This window comes from Emys orbicularis, chromosome 6, assembly GCF_028017835.1.
Source record: "Emys orbicularis isolate rEmyOrb1 chromosome 6, rEmyOrb1.hap1, whole genome shotgun sequence".
Lineage (NCBI taxonomy): Eukaryota > Metazoa > Chordata > Testudines > Emydidae > Emys > Emys orbicularis.
This window is the reverse complement of record NC_088688.1, coordinates 70,568,184-70,595,239: the sequence shown is the minus strand read 5'-3', so window position 1 is coordinate 70,595,239 and position 27,056 is coordinate 70,568,184. Positions and strand designations below refer to the sequence as shown.

General features: G+C 41.7%; 1 protein-coding gene across 1 annotated transcript in view; it reads left to right on the top strand.

Moving 5' to 3' along the window:
- The window catches only part of EPB41L4A (erythrocyte membrane protein band 4.1 like 4A), a 207,267-nt gene that overhangs the window by 178,270 nt on the left and 1,941 nt on the right, over nucleotides 1–27,056 (top strand). Inside the window, exons 18-22 of the mRNA XM_065406716.1 lie at nucleotides 12,193–12,312; nucleotides 19,862–19,909; nucleotides 20,692–20,760; nucleotides 21,642–21,752; nucleotides 24,516–24,597. Coding sequence (XP_065262788.1) covers nucleotides 12,193–12,312; nucleotides 19,862–19,909; nucleotides 20,692–20,760; nucleotides 21,642–21,752; nucleotides 24,516–24,597 — 430 coding nt within the window. The remainder of the gene's footprint in view (nucleotides 1–12,192; nucleotides 12,313–19,861; nucleotides 19,910–20,691; nucleotides 20,761–21,641; nucleotides 21,753–24,515; nucleotides 24,598–27,056) is intronic.

Here is a 27,056-nt window from a genome sequence, read left to right as displayed (position 1 = left end):
AAGCTCAAATTTGCATACAAGTACCAGTAATTTAATTAGAAAAGCACATATACATATGTTTATGCAATCAATTCTAGTCCCCATACTGGTCATTTGGAAGAATTCATTATTAATGCACCATACAATCAATTACATGAAGAAGTTTACACAGATTTGAATTTTTAATGTATCATGTGATCAAAAAATGAACTGTTCTAATGACTATTGATGCCTGTAATGTCTGGCAGTGCAGTATATGACATTCACATATACTTGTGAATTGTCAGCATCTCAAAATGTGACTAAAATTGAAGGGAAACAACCCACTCTACCATTCAAAGTACAAAGTCTATTTGTAAAAGAAAAGAGTGTGTCAAGAGGATGTCATTACTCCAGCACATTGTCAGCAGTGTCTCTGCGGAAGGGAATGGAATCATGTTCTTAGATCTGAATGACCCCATTTCCATTTCTTCTTACTGCAATCTCTTCTAAAAGAAAACTTAGTTCAACTTTCCCATCACTATCTTGAACCCGAATATTTGTTGGCTCCAGTCAAATCAAATTCCTTACTTACTGTACGCTGATTACTTGGTTGTGGCTGGTGTGTCTGGAGTAGAAAGGGATGTTTTAAGATGGTAGGCTGAATTTTAATATCTGCTTCTCTTAATGCCATTTCAAGGATGTAACCTCCACTATTTTAATTACATGGGTTGCTTGCCATATCTGAGGGGATACCATGATTGAAGACAAGCAAAATAATCACTGTTATTAACTATGACTCTTTTATTATTAAAGAAAGGAAAAGAAAGACAAAATAAACCAGAACACAAACAAGCAGTAAACAATGGTTACTTCAGACACAATCTCTTCTGTATGGCTCTGTGGAGAGCTCTTAACAGAGATATTATACATTGGAGAGTGGGTCCACCCTGCTGGGGACACTCTTCTCTAGGTAAGATAAGACCAAAGTATATTATTCCCCAAATCAGTAGTGAGTCCTGTTTTAGTGTACCATAGATAACTAACACAGTTTATACATGAACAAAGGAATTTTGTTTAAGGCTTGGTGAATCTGGTTTGGTTTATCATGGATAACATAAACAGTTTATAAATGGGCAGAGGTAAGTGAGCTTAACTAGGGGAAGTGTAGTCTAGTGGATAGAGCACTAGCTATAGACTCAGGAGACCTGGTTTCTGTTCCCAGCTCTACCACGAGCCTGCTGGGTGACTTTGGTCAAGTCACTTCCCCTCTTTGTCCCCCCTCAGTTTCCTCATCTGTACAATAGGGCTAATGATACTGACCTGCTTTGTAAAGTGCTTTGAGATCTACTATTGAAAAGTGCTGTGTAAGGGCTAGATTGTTAGTATTATTAACTAAGACCTATGAAAATGAAGAAAATATTTAACTCAGATTCTTAAGAAGTCATTCAAGAGTTATTCAGTTGAAATAACTATATTTCTTATAAACTCACTGATTCATTTGCAGAAATGTTCTTGAAAAGCATATTCATGAATATTAAGAACCTTTAATTCAGAGTAAAACCCACTGGTTCTCTTTGTTTGGTTAGCTTATGTCTTCTCTCTAGGAGTACACAGTATGAATGATCCAGTGTTTAATGGAGAAGATGTTAATGCCTTAAATTACCGTAGCATTTCAGTATCCCATTACTGTTATTCTAAGAACAGTTTATATCTAGTCCTTTGGCCTTGGCAATGATTTTGCAAAGATTGTCTCACCAATGATGCTGAAGTATTGGTGATGTCATCATCTTGCAGAAGGAGTGCTGGGCTGGAAGATTACTTCTTTTGGATGTTGTGTTGTGGCTTCTTTGTTCTTTGTCGTCTTGCAGCTCTTTGTTTGCTTGGACCAGAGGGGTTGACTAGGCAGAGATGAGTGTGCTGAGCTGGTATCTAAGTTCAGACAGATTTATACTCTTCTCTTTCCATAGTCTCACAGAAGGTGAGGAGCTTCACTGCATCCAAATAGCTGCTGTCACCTTTTGATTGGCTCAACACCTTTGTGGGATGGTCTTGGCAGCATTTTCAGCCCATGAATTTACTATCTGCTTATGTGTATGCAGAAGGGTTGTAAACCAACTTCAGCTTATGGTGATGTGACTTTTGTCTGTGCTGGGAAATTCTTAGACCATCTTTAAAGTTAGAGTTCATGTAGTAAGAGACTCTTGCAATATAAGGAATAAACTGCAAGAAAGTGTGGATGTTGTTTATTGTTTATGATTTTCTTAAGAATAAAAAGAATCTGCTCTTTCATCTAGCTCTTCTTCTGTTCAGATTAAAGAGCTAAATATTTCATAGCTCACATGTATTTTTGTAATATTTTATGATTTCAGGACTGGATGGCATATAGGAATGTTAATGATATAGAGTCTTTTACCTCTAGGTCACCAATTTAATTCCAGCCCAGATCAAAAGTCATTACCAGTCTGAGAGCTACTTGGTAACATATATGAAATGTGCTGTTGGTCTTAGTTTTGTTCCCTGTGGCCAGGTAGAGGGAAAACACTGGCCTCAGTCAATTGCCACCTTTTGTAAGCTGTTTCAGCAGGTATTCAAAACTATGGAATGGACATGGACACTGAATCTTTTTACTGTATCTTCTTACTAGCAGAGGTAATCCAGCCTGATCAGTGTTAAAGCAGCAGGATGACATGGGGAAATTTGTGCTGCCACTGCCCAGGCTGTATCTGTTTTGTTGATAAATATGAGTTCATTTTCCAGTGCTGTGGATCAGGCACATTGCAGAAATGAGCACTAAATTGTACTCTTTTTGGTCTTGACAAATGAACAGAATATTCACTAGTATCAGGTGAAAGCAAATCTAGCATTGGTAGGCAAAGAAAAATCAAGAGTAAATGTGAGGCATTGTAAATACAGTGAAAATGGTGAAGGTTAGGATTAAGAGAACAGCAAATATTTAAGCATTCTTAATAAACACATTAGATTTCAATACAGCCTGTGTATATTTTATTCTGAGGCAAAATTACGTAAGTAAATTACAGCAAAAACTGTTCTGAATATATTTAAATAATAAAAGATGCATTCCCTGTATTTTCATGCTGAGGTCAAAAGAAAATTTATTTAAGTTATGAGGTATTATGTATAGTACCATTGCCTTCTAGTTGGTTATATTCATAGAAATCTGATCACATCTCTAGAGAATAGCACAAAAAGTGTTAAGCAGATACATTCTCAAATATGTTTGAAATGGAACTTCAGCAGTCAGATGAGCCTTCATATTCTTAAGGTGTTCACCTAAGAGCATATATCATCTGCATAAATATAGCTTGCTGTCATATCACCTCTAGTCACTTGTCATGGAAAAAAATTTGAAAGCCAACATGTGAATTAATGCAGTCCTGCTGTTTTCCATTTCATCACCATGTGCAGTTTCTTTATAGATAATGCCCAATTTTTCTGTCTGGAAGCTATTTACTTCAAGTGGATTTAAAAAAAAATTTTTTTTGGTACAGTATTAATGATAGGGGGCCAGATCAATTCCTTCCACAAGGGAAAAAAAGCGAAAGGAGTGAAGAGTGAGTGAAGCTGTAATGGAACTAAGTAAATGGTAGACTGGTCAAAAATTTTCCATCAGCCCTGTTTTTTGACGGAAAATTGGGCTTGGGGCTTACTTAATTGTTTCATTAAAAGTGTCTGCTTTTGGTGGAAATTTCCATTTTTTGTCAAAATATTTTCTCTGAAAACCAAAAGATTTTAGCCAAAAATGGGAGTTGTGTCTCATGGGAGTTGGAATTTGTTCCTTGTGCCTTTTTTGTGTATTTTCTCAACATACGGTGTTACCGTGGTGATCCTCCACATAGTTAAAGTGAGCCACAGCCTGTCACATACAACCTGGTAGAGCTTCCCTGGCTGAACACTCACCCCGCTGCTGTGTTTGTGTCCCACCACAGTGGGACCTGTGCTCTTAAGCTACCCTTAGTCTGGGTAGGCTGCAGCACTGGCTTTTTCCTTGGTGTCTCTGGCACGTTTCCTAGGCACAGACTTTCTGTTACTGCTTCACAGCTGCTGACCCAGCTGCCTTAGGTCCCCAGGACCAGTGTTTACCCCCCTGATAGCTTGAGCACATGTTATCTCGGAGCTCCAGTCTCGTGGGTGCTCTGGGTTTAGAGTTCTCCTCTTCAGGTACATGTGATAGTGAAGTACACAGACGTCGTAAGGTTTTCCCCAAACCAGTCACTCTTTATTTTAGCTAGCACGAGAAATATACAAAAAGATTTAGACAAAAAAATAAAAATAGCTGTATGCATTTCCCTGCTTCAGTTTCCTCACTACTCTGGAGCATTCTTTGGGCCTTGGTCAGAGTCCTCTGGGGTATCTGGGATCCCCTTCCTGCACATTGCTTCCTTTCCTAATCCTGGATTCTGTCTGTCTGTCTCTCTCTGACCCATGCAGTCAGTGCCCTTCCATTCTCTTTCTATGAAATGGCCAATGTTTTCTAACCTCCAGCCCCTTTTGTCAGGTGACTCCCCGTTTGGCCTCATCAGAGATTTCTCACCAGGTGATCCGTTGCCTAGTTACTTCCGCCCTGGAGTTCAGACTTGAAAAACTGGTTTACCCTGGGCAGTAGCTATCTCTTTGTCCAAGAGTGCTCCATTTGAATGGATGATCATTACAGTTTAATGACCATTGCTAGCCCTGTGCCAGGTGGAAGAATTTCTCCTGTGGGTTTTAGCTCAATATCGAGGCAAAAGACAGCAGAGAAGGCAAACAAGCTCCACATTCAAAATGGAGCTGACAGTCTGATACAGATACACAGAGAATCTCCAGTATCAACCAGAATTCAGAATTCATAAACTTTACATAGACACAGTCCCCAGATTGTCACAGCTTCATAACCACATCTAATCCGAATCCTGCAGAGACTGGTGTTTTTAGTTTGCTGATATTGCTTGTTTTGTTAGCTGCTTTGGTACTTTGTATATTGAGATTTTTCAATACTATATTTGCTGCAAATTAAACAGATAAGTAAACATGATGGTTATTGTTGGGTGAAATTGTGTTAGAGCAATAGTAGGAAAGGAGACAGAAGAAATATAAAGTATTCAGAGATAAATTAATGCATGCCCAAGGATTTTCTTACCATCCAGAAATACATATATTAGAATTTTTAGACGGCCAATATATATTAAGTAGGACATGCAAAAAATATTAAAGGTTAACAAAGAAGCATAGAAGGAAGAAAGCCTCCAGAGTAGAGGAAGGCTGGCAGAATGCCAACTGAGGGCAAGAACATGTAAAAATTATAAAAAGCAAAGATGGAGAATGAAGAAATTGCAGAAGAGGTGAAGAGTAATAAGACATCTTTCAAGTACATGTGAAGCAAGAAATCATTGTTGGAGACAATGCCACCTCTAAGAGCTCGTAAGGGTAATTTATGGACAGAGAAAGCTGAAAAAAATGGAGAGGTGCTGAAAAAGTAAGTGAGTTTTTTGCATGTGTGTTCTCAAACCAATGCCCAAAACAGACATATATTTTCAGGGGGAGGAGATGTGATAAAAAAATTAGAGCATCTGAAGACTGACAAATACAGAGCCAGATGGGAAGCTGCAAGTTTGATTTCAATAGCAGGAAGTTGTTAGAAATTCTAGTCCAAGTCTTTCCTTTCCTGTATCTAACATTTATGTCATAATGCTTTTAATATCTAATATATGAAGAGTAGGGTTACCATTTTTTAAAATAACAAAAAGAGGACACTCCAAGGGGCCCCGCCCCCGCCCCGGCCCCACCCCAACTCCACCCCTTTCCCAAAGTCCCCTCCCCCTCCCCTGAATGCTCCGCCCCCTGCTCCTCCCCCTCCCCTGCTTCCCGCGAATCAAATGTTCGCGGGAAGCCTGAAACAGGGAGGCAGGCAGCAGGTAAGCTGGGGCGGGGGCGCGCGAGGAGGCGCAGCCCAGTCCGGCCCCCTGGCCGAGCGGCTCGGGCCCAGCTCGGCTCGGGCCCTGGGGCGCCAGCCCCAGTTCCAGCCGAGCGCGCCAGCCCCGGCCCGCCCCGGCCCCGGCGGTTCCAGCTCAGCTGGGGCCCCGGGGCACCGGCCCCGGCCGAGCGGCTCCGGCCCCGGCGGCTCCGGCCTGGCTCGGGCCCCGGGGGCGCCAGCCCCGGTTCTGGCGGAGCGCACCGGCCCCGGCCCGCCCCGGCCGTGGCGGCTCCAGCTTGACACGGGCACTGGCACCGGGACACGGGCACCGGCTCCGGCCCCGGTGGCTCCGGCCCGGCTTGGCTCAGGCCCCGGGGCACCGGCCCTGGTTCCGGCTGAGCACGCTGGCCCCGGCCGAGCGGCTCCGGCCCGCCCCAGCCCCGGCGGCTCCAGCTCGGCTCGGGCCCCGGGGCACGGGCACCGGCCCTAGCCGAGCGGCTCCGGCCCCGGCGCACCGGCCGAGCGGCTTCGGCCCCGGCGACTCCAGCTCGGATCGGGCCCCAGCGGCACCGGCCCCAGCGCGGATCCAAGCCCCACGACCCCTCCCTATTTTCCCTGACATGTCCGGCTTTTTGGAATTTCCCCCCGGACGGGGATTTGACGACCAAAAAGCCGGACATGTCCGGGAAAATCCGGACATATGGTAACCCTAAAAGAGTTTCCAGAGATTTTTTTACAAGGAGTAGAAAGTGAAATATCTGGATTCTCAGGCTCAGATTTAATTTCCAATTTTTACACAGAGCTCACAAAAACTGATGTGGAAGATAAATGTTGCTATATGACAAAAAGGGGGAAAGCTTCAAGGCAATATCTCATTTTAGCAGTGGTCCCAAATTTGGAAAAGAATTACTATCTCTTTCTCTGTATTTCAGCCAAAGAGCAGCACCTCACTGTGAGGCGCTATTCTATAGTACCTCATCCACTTTCAAATCAAGAAGAATTAAAAGTGTGAAACCAGTGCATGCTGGGGAGAGAGCAAGGGGAGAAGTACTTTCTTCCATAGCTGGAGGGAATGTCCAAAGGTGATCAAATTTTATACGTGTATTCTGGATTTAAATCTTGGAAATCACTGGATGAAGATTCCCTGGGAATTTTTCATAATTATTGAAGTTGTTTCAGGATGCTACAATCAGAAATATTCTAGCTATGGACATGTTTACTTGCACAGTTCTGATCCTGGCATGGACAACACTTAGAACAATGGTTGTATCACACCACTGTCATACCAGCGCTGAAAACAGCTTTGAAAACTATTCTTGTTCATCACATTGTATTTGTTTAAGCAAAAGCAGAACTGTGTTGTTTGAATCTTTGCTAGCTCAGAAACCAACGATGGTTTCAACCTATACCCAGTCTGCGAGATCTTTTCTCTTTTTTATTTTGTCATTCTTTATCTTTAGCACTGTCAGACTTTCAGCTGTAGAAAGGCACTTTCCTGCTGTAGTTGTAATTTCATTCCCTATTAGCCCCAAGGATTTCCAGTAGTAGAGTTGGCTGCAGAAGAAAGGACTTGTTTATTTTATGAAAGATCATTAATCAGAAGCCTATTGACAAAGTGGATGGTCAGTGCAGGAGTGTAATTTTAAACACTTATCACCAAGGTGTACAGTCTCACTCACATTGTAGCCAGTGGGTGCATACATCATGCTCTGCTGTAATCTGTAGTGTATTGCAGCTGGTTTTTAATTTTTTATGCCAGACAACTAAATATTTATGAAATCCTACCTCCAGCAGAGGTCACATGCCTCCTCAACAGTCTGGATGCCATCTATTAATAGATACTGAGCCTGGTTCTCCATTGCCTGGCACATTTGTAGTCACAAATGAGCAAAATTGGTGTCAAATACTGCCATTCTGATTTGCTAGCATTTTGCACAGGTTTAAACGACTGTACTATATCAAAGCATATGACACTATTTACACCATGTATGATGGCTGCCCTTTCCACAAACTGACTGATTTTTGGATGAAAATCACAATGAATTACCTGTTGATATGTGAGTTCCTATATTACATTTCTATACATAAATTTATGTTAATTCTTGCTACTGCAGATTACAGGTTTAAAGTGACTTATTTAGAGATGAAGACTTGATGCGCCCGTGTGTTCTGGCTGCTTTGTGCCATGCAACAGAGCTTTGCTGATTTGCACTAGCTGAGGATCCAGCCCAAGAGTCATTAAACATATATAGAAAAAATCAGATGAAAGAAACAAAAACAGTTTACATAACATCGCTAACCTGATATAATTAAAAATTCATCTAGATAAAGCTTGTTACTGGCAACAACAATAAGAATAAAATACCTTATATTTCCAAGGGAGTGATATCTCCTTTCTGACCCTCTTGATCAGCCAGCCTGTCAGAGAAATATCTTTCTGGCATCTTTTTTCTCGAGTTTTCCTTCCCAGTCCTATTTTCAGGTTTCTTTAATATGCCTGGTTTGTAGTCATATCAGACACCCTCCGAGTGGTATTTCACATGGTCTGTCTCTTAATTCCTGCAGGATTATATTCAGTGCTGTCACTAAACAGTTTTATATCCTATTTGCCTTTCTATCTTTGCATCTGATCACCCCCAATAAACATATCCACCTCCAAGACTGGCTAACTTTTGGCTAGGCCTGAATGACCTTGCCTTAACATGTTGATTGTCTTGGCTGGAGAAAACTCATGGCGATCGGGGGAGGTCCCGGATGACTGGAAAAAGGCTAATGTAGTGCCCATCTTTAAAAAAGGGAAGGAGGAGGATCCGGGGAACTACAGGCCAGTCAGCCTCACCTCAGTCCCTGGAAAAATCATGGAGCAGGTCCTCAAGCAATCAATTCTGAAGCACTTAGAGGAGAGGAATGTGATCAGGAACAGTCAGCATGGATTCACCAAGGGCAAGTCATGCCTGACTAACCTAATTGTCTTCTATGAGGAGATAACTGACTCTGTGGATGAGGGGAAAGCAGTGGATGTGTTATTCCTTGACTTTAGCAAAGCTTTTGATACGGTCTCCCACAGTATTCTTGCCACCAAGTTAAAGAAGTATGGGCTGGATGAATGGACTATAACAGGGGTCGGCAACCTTTCCGAAGTGGTGTGCCGAGTCTTCATTTATTCACTCTAAGTTAAGGTTTCCCATGCCAGTAATACATTTTAGCATTTTTAGAAGGTCTCTTTCTATAAGCCTGTAATATATAACTAAACTATTGTTGTATGGAAAGTAAATAAAGTTTTTAAAATGTTTAAGAAGCTTCATTTAAAATTAAATTAAAATGCAGAGCCCCCTGAACTGGTGGCCAGGACCCGGGCAGTGTGAGTGCCACTGAAAATCAGCTTGCGTGCTGCCTTCGGCACGCGTGCCATAGGTTGCCTACCCCTGGACTATAAGGTGGATAGAAAGCTGGCTAGATCGTCGGGCTCAACGGGTAGTGATCAACGGCTCCATGTCTAGTTGGCAGCCGGTTTCAAGCGGAGTGCCCCAAGGGTCCGTCCTGGGGCCGGTTTTGTTCAATATCTTCATTAATGATCTGGAGGATGGCGTGGACTGCACTCTCAGCAAGTTTGCAGATGACACTAAATTGGGAGGAGTGGCAGATACGCTGGAGGGTAGGAATAGGATACAGAGGGACCTAGACAAATTAGAGGATTGAGCCAAAAGAAACCTGATGAGGTTCAACAAGGACAAGTGCAGAGTCCTGCACTTAGGATGGAAGAATCCCATGCACTGTTACAGACTAGGGACCGAATGGCTAGGAAGCAGTTCTGCAGAAAAGGACCTAGGGGTTACAGTGGACAAGAAGCTGGATATGAGTCAACAGTGTTCCCTTGTTGCCAAGAAGGCTAACGGCATTTTGGGCTGTATAAGTAGGGGCATTGCCAGCAGATCGAGGGACGTCCCTCTATTGGGACATTGGTGAGGCCTCATCTGGAGTACTGTGTCCAGTTTTAGGCCCCACACTACAAGAAGGATGTGGAAAAATTGGAAAGAGTCCAGCGGAGGGCAACAAAAATGATTAGGGGGCTGGAGCACATGACTTATGAGGAGAGGCTGAGGGAACTGGGATGGTTTAGTCTGCAGAAGAGAAGAATGAGGGGGGATTTGATAGCTGCTTTCAACTACCTGAAAGGGGGTTCCAGAGAGGATGGATCTATACTGTTCTCAGTGGTACCTGATGACAGAACAAGGAGTAATGGTCTCAAGTTGCAGTGGGGGAGGTTTAGGTTGGATATTAGGAAAAACTTTTTCACTAGGAGGGTGGTGAAGCACTGGAATGGGTTACCTAGGGAAGTGGTGGAATCTCCTTCCTTAGAGGTTTTTAAGGTCAGGCTTGACAAAGCCCTGGCTGGGATGATTTAGTTGGGAATTGGTCCTGCTTTGAGCAGGGGGTTGAACTAGATGACTTCCTGAGGTCCCTTCCAACCCTGATATTCTATGATTCTATGATCACCCTGAAATAAGATCAGTTTGTTATTAGAGATGCAGAGCGTATAATTCATTGCTGACATTCATTCCAATCTGCACTAGCTGTGAATCATGGACTGATTAACGGATCTGTCATTTTTTTAAAAACATATCGCATTTGAAAATAAGTGCGTTGAATTGGCACTGGAACCTCTTCATAGAGAATTTGGACATTTTTAGGGATATAGAAGGATACAGGGGATTTGCTTTTAAACCCTATCAAAAAGGATAAACACTAGCTATGCTAGTGCACTGTATATGGGTTTCTGCCTTTAAGCACATTCCCATTGGTACATTTCTCATTTATTACATTAGATTATATCTCATTTTACACTGATCTGTTTTGGGCATTATTAGAATAAGGGTTAGACATTAGAGATCAGTGAAATCAATTTGAAAGAATTATTACTGTTCATTTTAAACAACAGATATTTAAATTTCCAAATAGAATCTCTTCTCAGAACGTGTTCTAGATTGGATACTTCCGAGTACCTAGACTATTTTTTACCTCCTCACTTACAGCAATCCATCCCATCTATCTCTAAAGCATCAGTTGCTGTAGTAACTAGGCACTCTGAACCTCTTACGCATTGTTCTTACAAACAACAGGCACTTGACTTCACAGTGTCATTCTCTAGGGAAACCCTCAGGACATTTACTAGACTCCTCTTTTCATTTTTGTCCCTTGGATTCATACATGTAGGTAACCCTCTGTGCATAGATCTGCCTCCTGCATGCAAGGGAGACTGAGCAGCATCCATGGCAGTGTCCCTCACACTTCTGGATCCCATATAATGTGTCCCATGTGAATCCAAGTGCCTTGCAGGGGGGATGCAGCAGGGACTTGGCAGGTTTGGGGTGAAATGGGTAGGTTGGAGAGGTCTCAACACAGCTGTGGGCAAGGGAGGCCCTGGTCGCCTGGCTTCATTAGAGCCGTACTGCCAGGTCTGCAGCCATAGCTGTAATGAGCTTCATGGAGCTGGTGAAAATAGTCCTGGACTCCTCCTCTTCCCTGGAATCTACCCAGATCCTGAGGGAGTTTCAGGCTTTACGGTTTGATCCTGCAGACTGTTTTTGAGCAGGTACTCTGCAAGGAGATCCATGTGGACTCTTCCTACTCCTTAGGCCCCTGTTAGTGGTTTTGCCACAGAAGGGAGCAAGCTGGCCCCGAGTATTTAGAAACAATTGCAGAAACGTGAACTGCAATACCAGACTTATACTAAAAGTCTGTGGATTTGAAAAGCAAAATAAAATCAGCATACAGCTCTAGGGAGTGCTTTCGGCTTAGGTTAGGAAGATGGTCTAATTCAAGTTGGAGGCCATGTTTTACTGGTTTGGATTGATTTTCCTCTTGTACAAACTGAATTTTTTTTTTAATTTCTAAATAAATTTTGTTTTCTTTGATACAAGCTCTTGTTTTTGTAATGGTTTTAGGAAATAAGTAAAGTAAAAGGAAAGTTATAAATCTTATGTAAATGTGGTTGTAACCAAGCTTGCTGATCAGCTCTTTTTAAGATAGCAGTTGGGGTGTGCGCAGGAATAAAAATTTGTCGGCTTTTGGAGGAGCACATTTTGTGCCCCCACCACAGCCCCAGGGGCCAGAGAACCTCGGTCTCCCCACCGCAGCCCCAGAGCCAAAGGAGTTCAGTGCCCCTGCTGATTATTGGGGTGATCTGTGCCCTGGCTTGCCCCACCCAGATAGCAGTTTGAATAACACCAGAATTCCCTCAAAAAATACTGCAAAACACACCCAATGCCAAAGCATTGATCCTCCAGATGTTTACTCTAGGTGTGTTGCTCTTTATGCAGGTTACGGCAGGAGAATGACATGGTGGATTCAGCTCCTCAGTGGGAAGCAGTACTGAGGCAACAAAAAGAGAAAAACCAGGCTGATCCCAACTACAGGCGATCCAGGCACAGATCTCGATCGTACGTGAGCATTTCCACACTTTGACATGAAATCAAAGACCACTGTAATGTATTTTGCACCAGGAAAAATAATTCTGACCTAATTATTATTACTTCTTTGTAAGCTGTTCAGGAATGGCAACTTTAATGAAGTATCAGAGGGGTAGCCGCGTTAGTCTGGATCTGTAAAAAGCAACAGAGAGTCCTGTGGCACCTTTACGACTAACAGATGTATTGGAGCATAAGCCTTCGTGGGTGAATACCCACTTCGTCTGACGAAGTGGGTATTCACCCACGAAAGCTTATGCTCCAATACATCTGTTAGTCGTAAAGGTGCCACAGGACTCTCTGTAACTTTATTGAAGTTTACTTGGTTTAATCTCGCATTAGCATGACTTCTAGGAATAGTCCACTTTGTAGTCCCCCTCCATTGGTGTAGTGGTTTGAGCATGAGGCTGGAAGTAAGAAGATGTGAGTTCTATTAGAAACTCTGCCACTGACTCAATATGTGAGCTTGAGCAAGTCACTAGACCTTTTTGTGGCCCTAATTCTATAATGGGCATAATAACGTTCCCCACCTTTGTACAGCAAGTGAAGATCTACAAGTGACATTTTATTTTACTATAGTATGTGAGGGTTGCTCTTTGTGAAATTCCCACACAATTTAATTTAGCCAGAAAAAAAATCTATGAAATACTGTTCCAGATTAGACCAGCCACTAACAGCTTCACTTCAAATTACCATTTGTAAGCAGCAGTCAGGGATTTATTATAACCTGCTGTCAAGATTTCCGTGATACAGTGGTGTTGCTAGGCAATGCCGTGCATATCTTCAGCCATCCACTGAACAGTGAAGTTGCGAGTTCCTAAAATTAATTTTCTTGTGAACTAATGAAAACATTGTATTGATTATTTTTTACTCTGTGCATAGTCAGGGTTTAGAGAGATTCCAGGAATATTATTCTTGGTAGCATTAATGTCCAGCATAACTTGTGACTAGAGAAAGTCAAAGGCAGGGTGGGGCTCCCAGGTATCTAAAGGAAAGTGCCAGAGGATCCATGGCAGAGCAGAAGGGTTGGAAAGCATGTTGAAGAGTGCCAGGAGACCAGCTGGGAGGCCCGGGACAGTACTCAAGAGAGTAGCGTGACTACTACCATAGCCTAGTTGCCTGGCTAAAATGGATGAATTGTCCATCCCAGGATGCCTGTGGCTTAACATGGGAGCAAGGTCATGCGCTGTAACACTTACACAGCTACAGTCTCATAATATAAGTTTTAGTTACCTTCCGTGTTAAGCCAGAACTATTGGAACTGTGTGAAACATCAAATTGCTGAATTTATTTCCCCTCATAACGATTTATAGATTTATGCCATAAAAATAACAAAATGTTTCTAATACAGATCCAGGCCTTCGCTGGGACATTGCATCTCCATGTCACCAGTAGACGCAGCCCAAGCTCTGGCACCCAAGAGGCTGGGAAATAGTAAACACAATGTGTTTACTAAGTTAACACAAAATTAACTATTGATTTCAAAATGTAAACTAATAAAAATGGTGGAGTCAGACTTTTCTACCAAGAGCTCCAATACTTTAAAAACTTGGTTGGGTGGGGGGAATACAGCTGAACCCACATATAGCATGCAACAAATCCAGATGTAGAGGATTCTCTACATGCTTACGCCTGGTAGTGGGGTTATGTTGGGGGTCTCTGCATTCTTGTATACCAGTGGGGTTTTAGGTTGGTTTAAAATATGCTGGTACAGCAGGACCAAGAAATAATACTTAGCCACATCCAGTGGTACCAGACCCCTGGGCATGGACTGCAAAGGGGCAGTAACATCTACTTTGCCCGCAGAATGGAACAGCTGCTTCTTGTCTTTGTTTAGCTCCCCACACAAAGAGTATTACTCATGCTTTGTGTAAGGAGGGGTGATCTTGACCCCCAGTGAAAAGATATAATGAAACTTTGCTTATAGGTAAGTTGAGGGTAGGTCCTGAATTGTTTCAATGCATCGCCTTGTGTAGATTGCAGTTCTAATTCTAGAGAGCTTCCCCTTAAAGTGAAGCTCTGTGGAGAAAAAAAGACTTTCTTTTAAGAGGGTTGTACCACACTTTAAAAGATTTTTTTTAAATGTGCAAAATTACTTTAATAACTTGTGACTGGAAGGATTTATTCATCAGGGGTGCAGAGGAAATAAATTGAAATTTGATGAATACATACAACATACAAATGTGCAACTATTTTACTCTTATCTATTGAATATAAAGAACAAAACCAAACTACGATATAAAGCTGTATATCTGTGTTGACATTTCACAGTTCTGATATTACAAGCCACCTGAGTTCAGTTCTCATGGTTACCAATATCATCCGAACTCATTTTTATCTCTAACTCCATATGTCACCGTTTTTCTTCCTTTATGAGAAATGGGTAGTGCCATTAAAATTCCAAATGTTAAGAGTTTTACAGGCTTTGTACAGATCTGTTTTCTTTCACCATCACTTAAAAATCAAATGTTAATAGGTAGACTTATTATAGGAAAATACATAGCTAAAAAGTGTCAATATAATTATTTCATTTGTGTTGAAGCTATAAAACATAAATTAAGTGTGATTTCCATTACTTTTTGTTACCTCCTATATAGAGAGCATGTTTTAAACCAGGAAGTGCACTCTAAATTTCTAGCCCTTTTATAAAATTTGTAACTAACTTTTTCTTTGCCAGATAAGTTTCTATTACATTAATGAGATACCAGAGGCTCCCTCTCGTGGCTAGTTTAACTCATGCAATGATGAAACACTGAATTAGATCAGTGATGTAAAAGGCTTTGATAGGTTATATTTTCATTAAATATTATTGATATAGCAATATAAATGTACACAGTGCTTTACAGAACAAGACAAGATCCTAGATGGTGAGGAGACAAATCTTAGGGTATTATGTGGTTTTTTTCTCTTCATTGTGATAGGGATGAATATATTTGCATCATCTGTTTATCTTTTTCTAAGCAAAATAGAACAAAACAAATTGACAATAAAAACATTTGACATGGACAAAAATAGTCTAGAAAAAGAAAACATTGGCTCTTTAAAGATGTTTCTTACAAAAATGATCAAATTAAAGCTTTTTAACCATTTAAATGGCAAAATTGAACACAAGAGACAAGGTAGTTGAGATAATACCTTTTACTGGACCAGCTTCTGTTGGTGAGAGACACAGCTTGTCTCTCTCACCAACAGAAGTTGGTTCAGTAAAAGATATTACCAACCTCACCCACCTTATCTCTTTAATATCCTGGAACGTGTATCTATGCTACATACAAAATTAAACAAGACAGATAGACTCAAGCTACGGTAGGGTGTAACAGCATTTATTAAACTTGGTTGTGGCTCAGCTGTGTGATAACATGGCTTGACCTATGTAAAACAGAGAAAAATCAGGTCCCTAGTGCAATGTATGGGGTTGTTTGTTTGTTTGTTTGTTTTAGTCTAGTCATAACACGATTCATTCCAGTTCACACATTTAACAATGCTTTGAACTCTGTCATTTTAATAGTATAGACATGGACTTTGTGTTAATTACTATCTGCACTGCATTGAATTTAACTACAAATTTGGTTCACTTTAGTAGTTTGAGGTAGAGGAACAAATCAGCTTTAATTGTGTCTGGTTTAATGTGGACTCATCGCCCTTAATTTCTTTGATAAAGAATAACATTCAGTGTTAGTTTTTTTGCTACATTTTTTTCTTGGAAAAATATTTGACAAGTATTTGACCCTTGTTTCTTTTTATGGTAACAGCAAATGTAAAAAGCTCCAAATTCTAGTTCTGCCAGGCTTATTTTCAAGAGTTCAAGTGAAACATCTGTGTAGCCAAAGGGGATTTTTTAATTGAGAAGAATGGCCATTTAAATTCCATGGCTATTTAAATCCACTAAATGCTGCCTATTTGCAAATCATGAATTCAAAATGAATTGTTAATAAGAGTACAGATGCGGGCATAAAATTAATGTAGACCTTATTAGCATCTAGGGCTGTTTGAGCTTGTAAAAAACAAACAAAAAATAAAATTTAAATAAAATTTAAAAAAACCTTGGAGACAGCATTTAATGGAAATTCCCATTAGATTCCTTGAGCATTAGAGAATCTGATTAGCTTAGGAACGGTCCAGAAGGTACTGTCTGTTCAGAACTCAGTTCAGATTTATAACAGGACAGTCTGAATATACATTATGCATAACACAGTAGCTGAACTCTTCTCTGAACTGTGGATTATAAAATGAGGGGCGCGGGGTGGGGGGAGAGAGATACTGTTGTTTGGTATTAATGATCAAGGATGCCTTTGATTTAATGGGAAAGCCCCTTGTCCCTTGATGTTGAGTGATGATACGCATTAAGGATGAAAGCTCAGAAATATGCAGTGGATTGTTTACAGATTCAGGATATGTGGCTTTTAGAGAATGATGAAGTCAAAGTAGCTTCTTATCTTGCCTGGTCTTAAGATTTTACACCAGAAGTCAGGATTTCTCAATGCAAAACAGGTTGCTGGCAATGATAGGTGATAGTAGGACATCCAGGGCCGGCTCCAGGGTTTTGGCCACCCCAAGCAGCCAAAACAAAACAAACAAACAAACAAAAAGAAGCTGCGATCGCGATCTGCAGCGGCAATTCGGCGGGAGGTCCTTCGCTCCCAGGCGGAGTGAGGGACCGTCCGCCGAATTGCCGCCGAATACCTGGACGTGCCGCCCCTCTCCGGAGCGGCTGCCCCAAGCACCTGCTTGACAAGCTGGTGCCTGGAGCCGGCCCTGAGGGCCAAGCAGTGAATAGTTTTATTTGCATAAAAAAATAAAAATGTGGTCTAGGTCAGTGGTTTGGTGGATTGCACAGAACATTGCCTTGTGGGAGCACTGGGTTCAGGAGGGATCTGGGTGCTCTCCTACCTCAGGCTAGCTAGGACTTATGAGCATTATAAAAGCAATGTACTAGCCTCCCTTGAGGAGCTGGGGTGCATCTTGCATTGGCTTTCACAATCCCTAGTGGCTGATTATTCAGACTCAGAAGAGCCCCAGGGTGAGTGCAGAGTTCACAGCTGCTGCTTTGTGAGTCTGGGATTGAATGAAAGGAGAAAATCAGTTCAGAATTAAGGGGTGAAATATGACATTCAAATCCCCACTCCTATACCTAGCTGCTACCTCAGGGAGATGAAAGCACCGTGGCATGAAAGGAGGAAGAGGAGGAAAAAGAGGTGAAGGCAGAAGAGAGAGAGGAGGAGAAGTGGGAGGGTAGAGAAGAAGAAATAGATTGACATACACAAAAAACCCCACCATCAGATTTCATGACAAAACCTAAAAATATTGTAAAAAGATTTACTTTGAATGCCATTAGAGAACCATAAATGCAAAAGGTAATTTCCACCTCTCTGATCTCTCAGGTATTTATGTCGTGCCAGTCACTATAGTATCTTTCAACACCTGAACACCTGTAAAATCTCAAAAGTTAACAGTTCTTATTTCTAGATCATCTATAAAACATTTAATATTAAGTCAAAACAAATGTTACTAAATGTTATTCCCCGAGGCTGAGACCTACAAATAAGTCAAAGATGTGAAAGGTGAAACAAAAACATCTTTAATTTTTCCATGAAAGAAAAGGCAATCTGCCGTGCAGGGGAGCTTTAAACTATCTTGATTAGGCTCTGCCACTAAGGCGTTTAATACCAATTCAGCAGAGGCTTCTTTACATTTAACACAAATGCAAAACTCTGCCATACCCACCTCTCCCCACTCTTCTTTCAGATCTCTGGATCCTTTCTTTTCAGAACATTTCTGGCCATCCGCTAGTACACAGTGAGAGAGTTTCAAAAAAGCCTAATTGTGCTCCTGTTGAAGTCAATGAAACCCAATGATTTCAGAGGGAGCAGAGTTAGGCCAGGGCTGAGTGCTTTTAAAAATTGAACCGTTAATGTCTAGAAATGTGAGAAAACAGGTTAGTTGTATAAAAATGGGACCTTTGGGAAAGGAAAGCACTATGTAAATGTAACATAATTATTCTTACTATTATTCAGAGAGATTTCAGGCCAAAAGGGACCCCCTGCATAGTGCAGGCCATATCAATTCACTCAGTAATTCCAGCATCCAGCCTATAACTTGTGGTTCAACTACAGTAATAGTTATTACTTATTTATTTACTATTATAAACATTAGAAAAGGCATGGTTAAATGGTCAAGATAAATAAAGCACAACTGGAGTTAATGCTGGCTCTTCCTTCCTAATTAAACATCACCCAAAAGTGGGATCCACTTTTATCCTCATTGTTCTTTTTTCCTCTAATGAAAGTGCATCTCCTCCCTGGCTGTTTGTTCCAGTTTATAGGATGATATAGTGACCAAAACTGCACAGGGGGTCTCATCATTGGATCCACATAAACTACTAGGACTGGATATGTCATATCCCCCTGCATGATCACGCTATCTTCTCCTTCCTGCCTCTACACTGTCCTTAAGTGGCAAGAGGGTTTGTGTAGACTCTCTGTAAGTGGGTGAATTTAACTCCAAAATGTGTCTACACTGCATCTGGCAGCAGGCCTTCCAGCCCATGTAAACAGACTCATGCTAGTGGGGCTCATGCTGACAGTCTAAACATAACTATGTGGACATTGTGGCACTGGTGGAGGGTCAGGCTAGCCACTCAAGCTCCAGCCCAGCCCTGCCCCTTCAGTCCAAGTTCAAGTGGCTAGCCTGAGTCGCTGTCAACGGTGGCGTAACATCCATGTGGGCTGTCCTGTAACGCATTATTTGGTGCTTTTCAAGACCCACCTACTCCCTTGTAATACTCTGTTACACAGAATCAAACATGCACAATTTAGAACCCACCCACCACCTAATGCATTGTGTAATTTATGGACAGCCCTTTACAGCATAGAGCACTAGTGTGAGCCGCACTCGCACTAGTCTGACTACTAAGACTGGGAGGCTTGTTCCCAGCTGCAGTGTAGACACCCTGAGAGGCCACAGTCCTAAGCTGGGCCAAGTTCATGTGGGATAGGGTGAGGCAGAGGTGACTCTAGCTTGCTTCAGCTTGTAATGAAGAACTCTTTTGCTTGGAATGTTTTAGACATACTTTTGCTGAAGGCAAGAGGAAAAGAAATTGTGATTCAACTCAGAGCCTTTCATTCAAGAAATGACTTTTCAGTTTCAGTGAATTTTAATTTTTTCCCGCAGATAACAAACTTTAACATTCAAGTCAGTGTTAGGGGGAAGGATAGCTCAGTGGTTTGAGCATTGGCCTACTAAACCAAGGGTTGTGAGTTCAATACTTGAGGGGGCCATTTAGGGATCTGGGGCAAAAATCAGTACTTGGTCCTGCTAGTGAAGGCAGGGGACTGGACTTGATGACCTTTCAAGGTCCCTTCCAGTTCTATGAGATAGGTATATCTCCATATTAAGATTACACTTGGCATGATTTCTGTCCTTGATTTATGCCATTAAAGGTCATCTCTGTGCTGCAACACATCAGGTAATATGACATTTTCATAGATCTGACTCTCTTTTGTGTGTGTGTTGGTGTTTATAGGAGAAGCCCAGATGTACAAGCAAAGGAAGAGTTATGGAAACATATTCAGTAAGTATTGTTACTTTGAAACTTTTAGTTCCTTTATATAAATTATAAAACCAACATGTGGGTAAAACATTTTGCTAGAATGAAATTAGCCTTTAGGAATGTTCAGCATTTGGATGTAATACACAGTAGTAATACAGGACACGGCTGGAACTAGTGACACTTGGAGGTACAGTATAGGGTGCCTCTATTTAGGAAGGACAGCCATTGGGCCAGATGCACTACTGCTCTGCACCTTGTTTAGTCAGTTATGTCATGCAGTGTGGATGTAAAACACTACCATTCTGATTTGGTAATGTGCTATATCCACTCTGCTCAGGGCAGAGAAGAATCAAGCCCACTGCCTTTTAGAAAACTTTATATTTTTTTCCTTTCTGTCCATCTATGATGTCTATCTATTGTCTAGTACATTTAAGGTGTGTTCTTATCTAGACTCCAAAATGTTCTTATTTTTATTATTTATTTTTCAGTACAGTACCAGTTAGGATCAGGGCCCCTCTTCTACTAGTTGTGGGCATGTATGAAGATATGGTGCCTGCGCCACAGATCATAGAGTCTGAAAAGACTAGAACAGATGGGGAAATAGGGTACAACACACAGGGGAAGTGATCAAGATTTTAGGCACACTTCTAAATAGGTTTCCTATGTTGATATCTAGAAAGCTTTAATGCTGAACACAGCTGGTTCCAGAAAATCTTTGTGGTCTAATAAAATGAAGGAATAAATTGTTTGTTATGGATTTGGTAGCTTCTGGAATTTCATCTTCCTTGTATAATCCTTTCCAGGAAGGAACTTGTGGATCCATCTGGGCTGTCTGAGGAGCAGCTGAAAGAGATTCCGTACACCAAAATAGAGTGAGTTTATTCATTATGAAATATGGATTTTTTTCTGTATGTATGCTTAGTAGCCTAATATCCCTTTCATCAGAGGCTCTCACTGTGGAATAGCTTGTCTGAGACTAGAATGGCCTCCCGATAATCTCTGATCTTTTGAACTCCTTAGAAAATGTTGATCCAGAATGGAGTAGGACAAATAGGGAGGGTAGAGACACTTGAATCATTTTTAAACCAGGTACTTTCCCTTTACCTAAATGCTAACAAAATCAACATCCTCTCCTACTCTGCCATCTGTCAGCATTTGTTCTTCACATTACACTCGCAATTTATTTTCGAAACTTTTCCATTTTTTAAAAATTTACCTTTCTATTCTGATTCTTTAAAGTCGCTGCTTGACCTATGTGACCCCTCTTCCCCTGCTTATCACGGGCAGCTGCCAATGCATCCGAGGTCCCTTCAGAGCAGACCTCCATTTCACTCTGACAACTGGCCATCTGGGAGGCTGTATAGTGGTGTGGACAACTGCTTCTGACAGGAGTGAAATCCCAGTTTGCTTTACAATGTGCTTCTGCTTCACCCTTGAGCAAAAAACACAGTGATGGTAAAATTCCACAGAATGGATTTTTTTTTTTGTTTCCATTTTTTTATTCAACAATTTCATTCTCCAACATACACACATGACAGTATCATTTAGAATGAACTGTGCAACTTTAAATGTAAAGTTTGAAGTACAAACACATAACGAAAGGGCCAGTCCTTTGAATTCAGTAAGCACAGGAAGCCATATGTTATCCTTAATAGGAAAAGGGAGGATTTTACAATTCAAAATTAAATTTCCTTTTCCGGTGCAAAGTCTCAGATGTATTAATGTGCTACTATGAATTTTGTTTCTCATTTAGGACTCAAGGTGATCCAATCCGCATTAGACATTCACATTCCCCCCGAAGCTACCGGCAGTACCGGCGGTCCCAGTGTTCTGATGGCGAGAGATCTGTTCTGTCTGAAGTGAAGTATGTGGAATGTGATGGTTTTACTATGACGCAGATGCTCCCCTGAGCTCACAGATAAATTAGTAGTCGCATATATGTGACTGTTGTGTTGACATAGTGCTCAGGCAATCCTGTAAGAGCTAAGGAGTTCAGTGAAGCACAAAACTTTTATAGCCTCTTGACCTTGGATGCTTGCTTTGCTTGATGGTGACCTGTTCAGCTCCTCAGCAGTGGTTGTGAAGATGCGTGAGGGAGAAGAGGAGAGTTTATGTGAATTAGCTTCCAATGACGTACACCCTTAATAGAGTCAGTTTCTCCATTTGCTGCAGTGCAGATCTTGAGAGTTCCAGTAGACACCTACTCATCTGTGGGTGGCTAGAAAGAGACTGACAAAGATTGACTAGAGACCACTTATGAAGTGAGAAAAAAAAATAAAAGGCTTGATGCATTAAGGCCTTAAAGGCGCAGAAACAGCTCCATGAGAATGTCCCATGCACAGTGTATAGCTGGTGCAAGGGCTCTACGCCAGCCGTGCTCCCAGCCCAAAGTATCTAGAAGTGAGCAAAGAAGAGCAGCTGTCTCCTACCCTCTAACCGTTGGGGGGGATGGGACGACTCCCGCCTCTGATTATCATTTGAGAGGAATGCATATTTGACTTGATGGACCTCAGTAGAGCTAATAGCCAGAAGAAGCCAGTAATTTGGGCCTCCACTCGGTACTAATACTACCCCACAAACTCCTGTCTAGATGTCTAGAAAAGAGCCCACATTCATGTTTGGTGCCCAGTGTCATTCTCAAGGGGCTAATTGCTGACTGGGCTGGGCAGAGGAGCAGACTCCTCCCCTGTGAGGGAGACCACCATTGAGAACTAATTAGACATTCTGTGTGCATTAGAATGGGGACCCTTCCCTTCCTGAATGGGGAACAGTCTCTATGGGAGAAGAGATTCCATGGGCCAGCAGTTTTAGAGGCTAATTTTACTGGATTGGACGCTCAAAGATGTGCGTGATATAAAGGATTTTTTAAAGGATTTTGTCATTCTTGATGGCAGGGGACAACAGGCTTAAATCACAGCTGTCCTTTGAACAGAGGGACACCTAGTGAGTGTACATGGGGACATTTTTGGACTTTCTCACCTGTAGTTCATCTGCATTTCTAAACCACATGCTTCTGGCTGGAAATTAACTGTCAGACACCCAGCACTACTGCATGGCAGCAAGCAGCTTGGGAGCGTCTTCCTCAGGACACTCCAGAGGGCCCCCTTACGCTGTGGCTAGGATCTTAAGAACAGGAAGATTCAGGGAAATAAAATAGCATTGTCTGAAACTGGTAAACATCACCTATAAAGGGCTCCTATATCATATTTCAGTGCTAGGTTACTGGAATAGACTGTGCTTTACATGTCACCTAGAAATTAAATAAAAGACAGGGGGTGGGCATGCAGAAATGCCTCAGCACTTGGAGCAGAAAGGTTAATAATTTAGGATGACCACCTGGTCTGTGTTAAGGGCCGTTTCCTAGTTTGCAGCTCAATTATGCCTTATAGGCACATGCCAATACTAGAAGATGTGCAGAGCTTCCCTGACCACCCACACCCACATCTGCTGGGAGCGATTCTGCCTGTAAGAGGACTGTTCTGCAATTCCCTCCCTCTTCTTCTCCTGCCCCCCGCCTCCCCAAAACATTTTCAAGATACACTTGGAGACTTAAAAAGCAAGATTTTCCCAATTGCATTTCAAGGGAATGCAATCTAGTTAGACAAGCTGGGTGAGGTAATACCTTTTATTGGACCAACTGTTGGTGGAAGAGACAAGATTTTGAGATACACAGAGCTCTTCTTCAGGTCAGCTCTATGAGGCTCAAAAGCTTGTTTTTTCCACCAGCAGGAGTTGGTCCAATAAAGATATTACCTCACCCACCTGGTCTCTCTCATATCCTGGGATCAACAACACCACAAACAACAGTTTGGTTTGTTATACTTGTTCCTTTGTGTTACTTCAGTAGACAGATTTCTTACCTATTTTATAGTAGTGGAGACTTTATTAACTAAACTCCATCACACTCCAATCCCAGGCTGAAGTTTTGTGGTCACCTAAATGGACTTTGTTTCTATCTTTATGTCACTGTAAATGAATAGGCCCGCACAGAAAAAATGTGTTCATTTCTCAAGTCAGAAAAAAATCATGGGAAAATATATTTACCCTTTTGGTGCTGGCAGATCTGGTGTTCCTGTGACATTCTGCACTAATATGGGTAGCTATCACCAAAAAGACAAAGCACTGTGAGCCAAATCCTATCCCCTGTGCAAGGCCTCAGTAATGCTCCTGCTTCATCAGGGGTCTCAGAAAGCACATCTGTGTAGCCACAGATCTACTAGCTGTATACCTCCCCACACCTCCCAGTCATGCAGAGAGCCACTACAGAGCGCAGCCCAGAAGTGCGCAAAGGGAGTCTGCTTGTGTGGCCTTTCTCTGGTGAGGACCTGCATGTAGTGCAGCACCATGCCAGTTCCCCTGTTAATGAGACTTTCTATGGCCCTTTAGCAGACCACAGAATTTGCCCTTAATGTTTAAAAAATACAGGAGAAAAAGCAACATGTTTTCTCCTTTGGATCTGTAATTGTTTATTGTCTTAAAATGAAAGTGTTATCATAAGGACCAGCTTTGTTATTACCCTATGGGGGGAAGTGCAAGTGGATTTTAAAACTGCAAGCTTGTTCAGTGCATTCTTTTTTCTTTCACAACAGTCATCAAACTAGTATAATCTCAATTTTTTTTTTCCCAGTGCAAAAACAGACCTTGTGCCTCCATTGCCTGTGACTCGTTCCTCAGATGCTCAGGGTCCCAGCATTCCAGCTTCACAACAGGTTGGTAATTGTGCAGCTTCTTTACCAAATGTCTGGCTGGTGGGTCTTGCTCGCATGCTCAGGGTCTAACCAATTGCCATATTTGGGGTTGGGAAGGAATTTTCCCCCAGGGCAGATTGGCAGAGACCCTGGGGTTTGTTTGTTTTTTGCCTTCCTCTGCAGCACAGGGCATAGATCACTTGCAGGTTTAAACTAGTGTAAATGGTGAATTCTCTGTAAATTGAAGTCTTTAAACCATGATTTGAGGACTTCAGTAACTCAGCCAGAGGTTATGGGTCTATTACAGGAGTGGGTGGGTGAGGTTCTGTGACCTGCAATATGTAGGAGGTCAGACTAGATGATCATGATGGTCCCTTCTGACCTTAAAGTCTATGAGCTTAGAGTGTTCTCCTGGTGGAATTATCTGAGTAATATTTAATTGGGAAAATACATCTAACATTTGATCTTTTGCTTTCCAATTGTAGTAGAGCAAACAGACTTGGCAGGAAGCTTTACATTATGTAGAAGTAACTGCTTAAAGATAAACTTCATTTTTATAATGTAGATACATTGAATTTCATAATGTACCATACTGCAGTTACCTGCTTTCTGTTATTTGGAAGACATTTCCTCTTTTTGGAGCCTGTTCCTCCCTCAATACAAGGTAGATCAACTAGGGCAATTCCTATAGATAAGCAAATGTACCCAGGCATCCACTGAGATAATCAACTTTTGAACTAACATTTTCTCTCCACTCCACAGTGCCTTGCTGCTGTCCCAGGTTTGTAACTCTTATTTTCTAACTGCTGAGAGGAGAGCTATCCTCTTTCAGCGGATAGGCATTTGAGAGGTCTGGTGGACTCAGAAGGGAAAAACCTAGGTGGTGGTAGTTATAAAGACAGGTTGTCATAAAATGAGACTGCACATATATCAGCTGTGATACAGTGGCAGTAAACTTTAGGCACAAGAAGCAGGTGATAGCCCCAAAAAAATCTAGAATTTTATTATAAAAACATAATGTTAAAAGAAAACCAAAGGTCATATTTAATTCAAGCACACAAGGGAAAATATCACACAGGATTCTATCTAGATTCCTAGTCCTTAGAAAGTTGGAACTTCTTCCCCTGGGATTTCCACTGAACTCACTAGTATGGGTTCACCTTTGTAGGCTACAAAAAAGATGTGTTTCTTACATTGAGGTAGGTAACTCAATGTAAAATCCTCATGGAGAGAAGGCACTGTAGTTTTTACCTCTCTGTAGCTAGTCAAGATCAACCTTATATTCCATCTGAAGTTTACTTTGACTACCTAAGCTACAACGAGGTAAAAACTACAGTGCCTTCTCTCCACTAGGATTTTACATGGATATCATAGCTCTGAAGGAACCTTTCCCAGCATGCTCTTCTGATAGCTAGCCCTTTAAATCTGGCAGAGATTAACAAGTGCAGTCCTAAAGTGGCCATTTTGACTCTGCTACACCTCTCTCCCTCTAGCCAGTAAGTATTTTTAGTTCCTATTGTTTTCCCTCTGTATTATACCTGAGAAGGTGGCGCATCCTCACCTCACTAGTTGCCCTCTTCCCAGGAATTGCAGCACCTTTTATTAGCCAGTCAGCTCTTCATGTGAGCCAAAACTCTCTATATGGAGACAGTAGTTGCTTTCAGAGGAAGGTCTATATGTGATGTAAACATCTTAAATACACTCTAAAAGGTTAAAATTATTTTAACTTCCTGAATGTCCAGAACAAACTCTTACCACAGGAAGAACTTGTGGGTTTTTCTTTCTTTCTGTTTTCCCTCATGTGAAAGTGAATTGGCAGACTTGGGGGCAGTGATGATTGTGGTCCTCTCCCAAGCTGCATGCAAAAGTACTAAAGCTTCCCTGCCAATGTGCCCCAACCCAGTTCTGTGATGAGGGCACCCTCAGGACCCCAAAGATGACACTGAGGCACAGTCTATCCTACCAGATCAGAGTTGTTTTTCTTCTTGATTTCAATTTCAAAATGCTGGTACTTCTAAAAGTCATTTCACTAAGTATCTCACTGCAAAGTACAGTTTGCTTTGATGGTGTTGGTTGTATCAGTGTTACTCTGAACAGTGTGATCACTATGAGAGGAAGTGTGGCCTAATGGTTAAAATGCCAGAGTAAAACCAGTTGTGGTTTCTTTTCTCTGCCAAAGGCTTGTTATGTGACCTGGAGCATGACTTTCAGCCTCAGTTTCCCCATCTAAAATGGGGCTAATTACCTTCTTTACTGGATGTGTTCAGGTTTATTTCATGATTTTTTTTGTAAAGCATTCTGAGATCTGAGATCTTGCTGAAGAAGTGGAAGGTTCTTTTATGTGTCATGTTATCCCAGTGTTCCCTTTCAGAAGTGGCAGCTGATGTCCAAAAAAGCATCTAGATTTTTATTTATGAAAATCTAATGTTAAAGGATACTAAAGTACATAATTAATTAATGTGGACAAGGGAAAAATATTA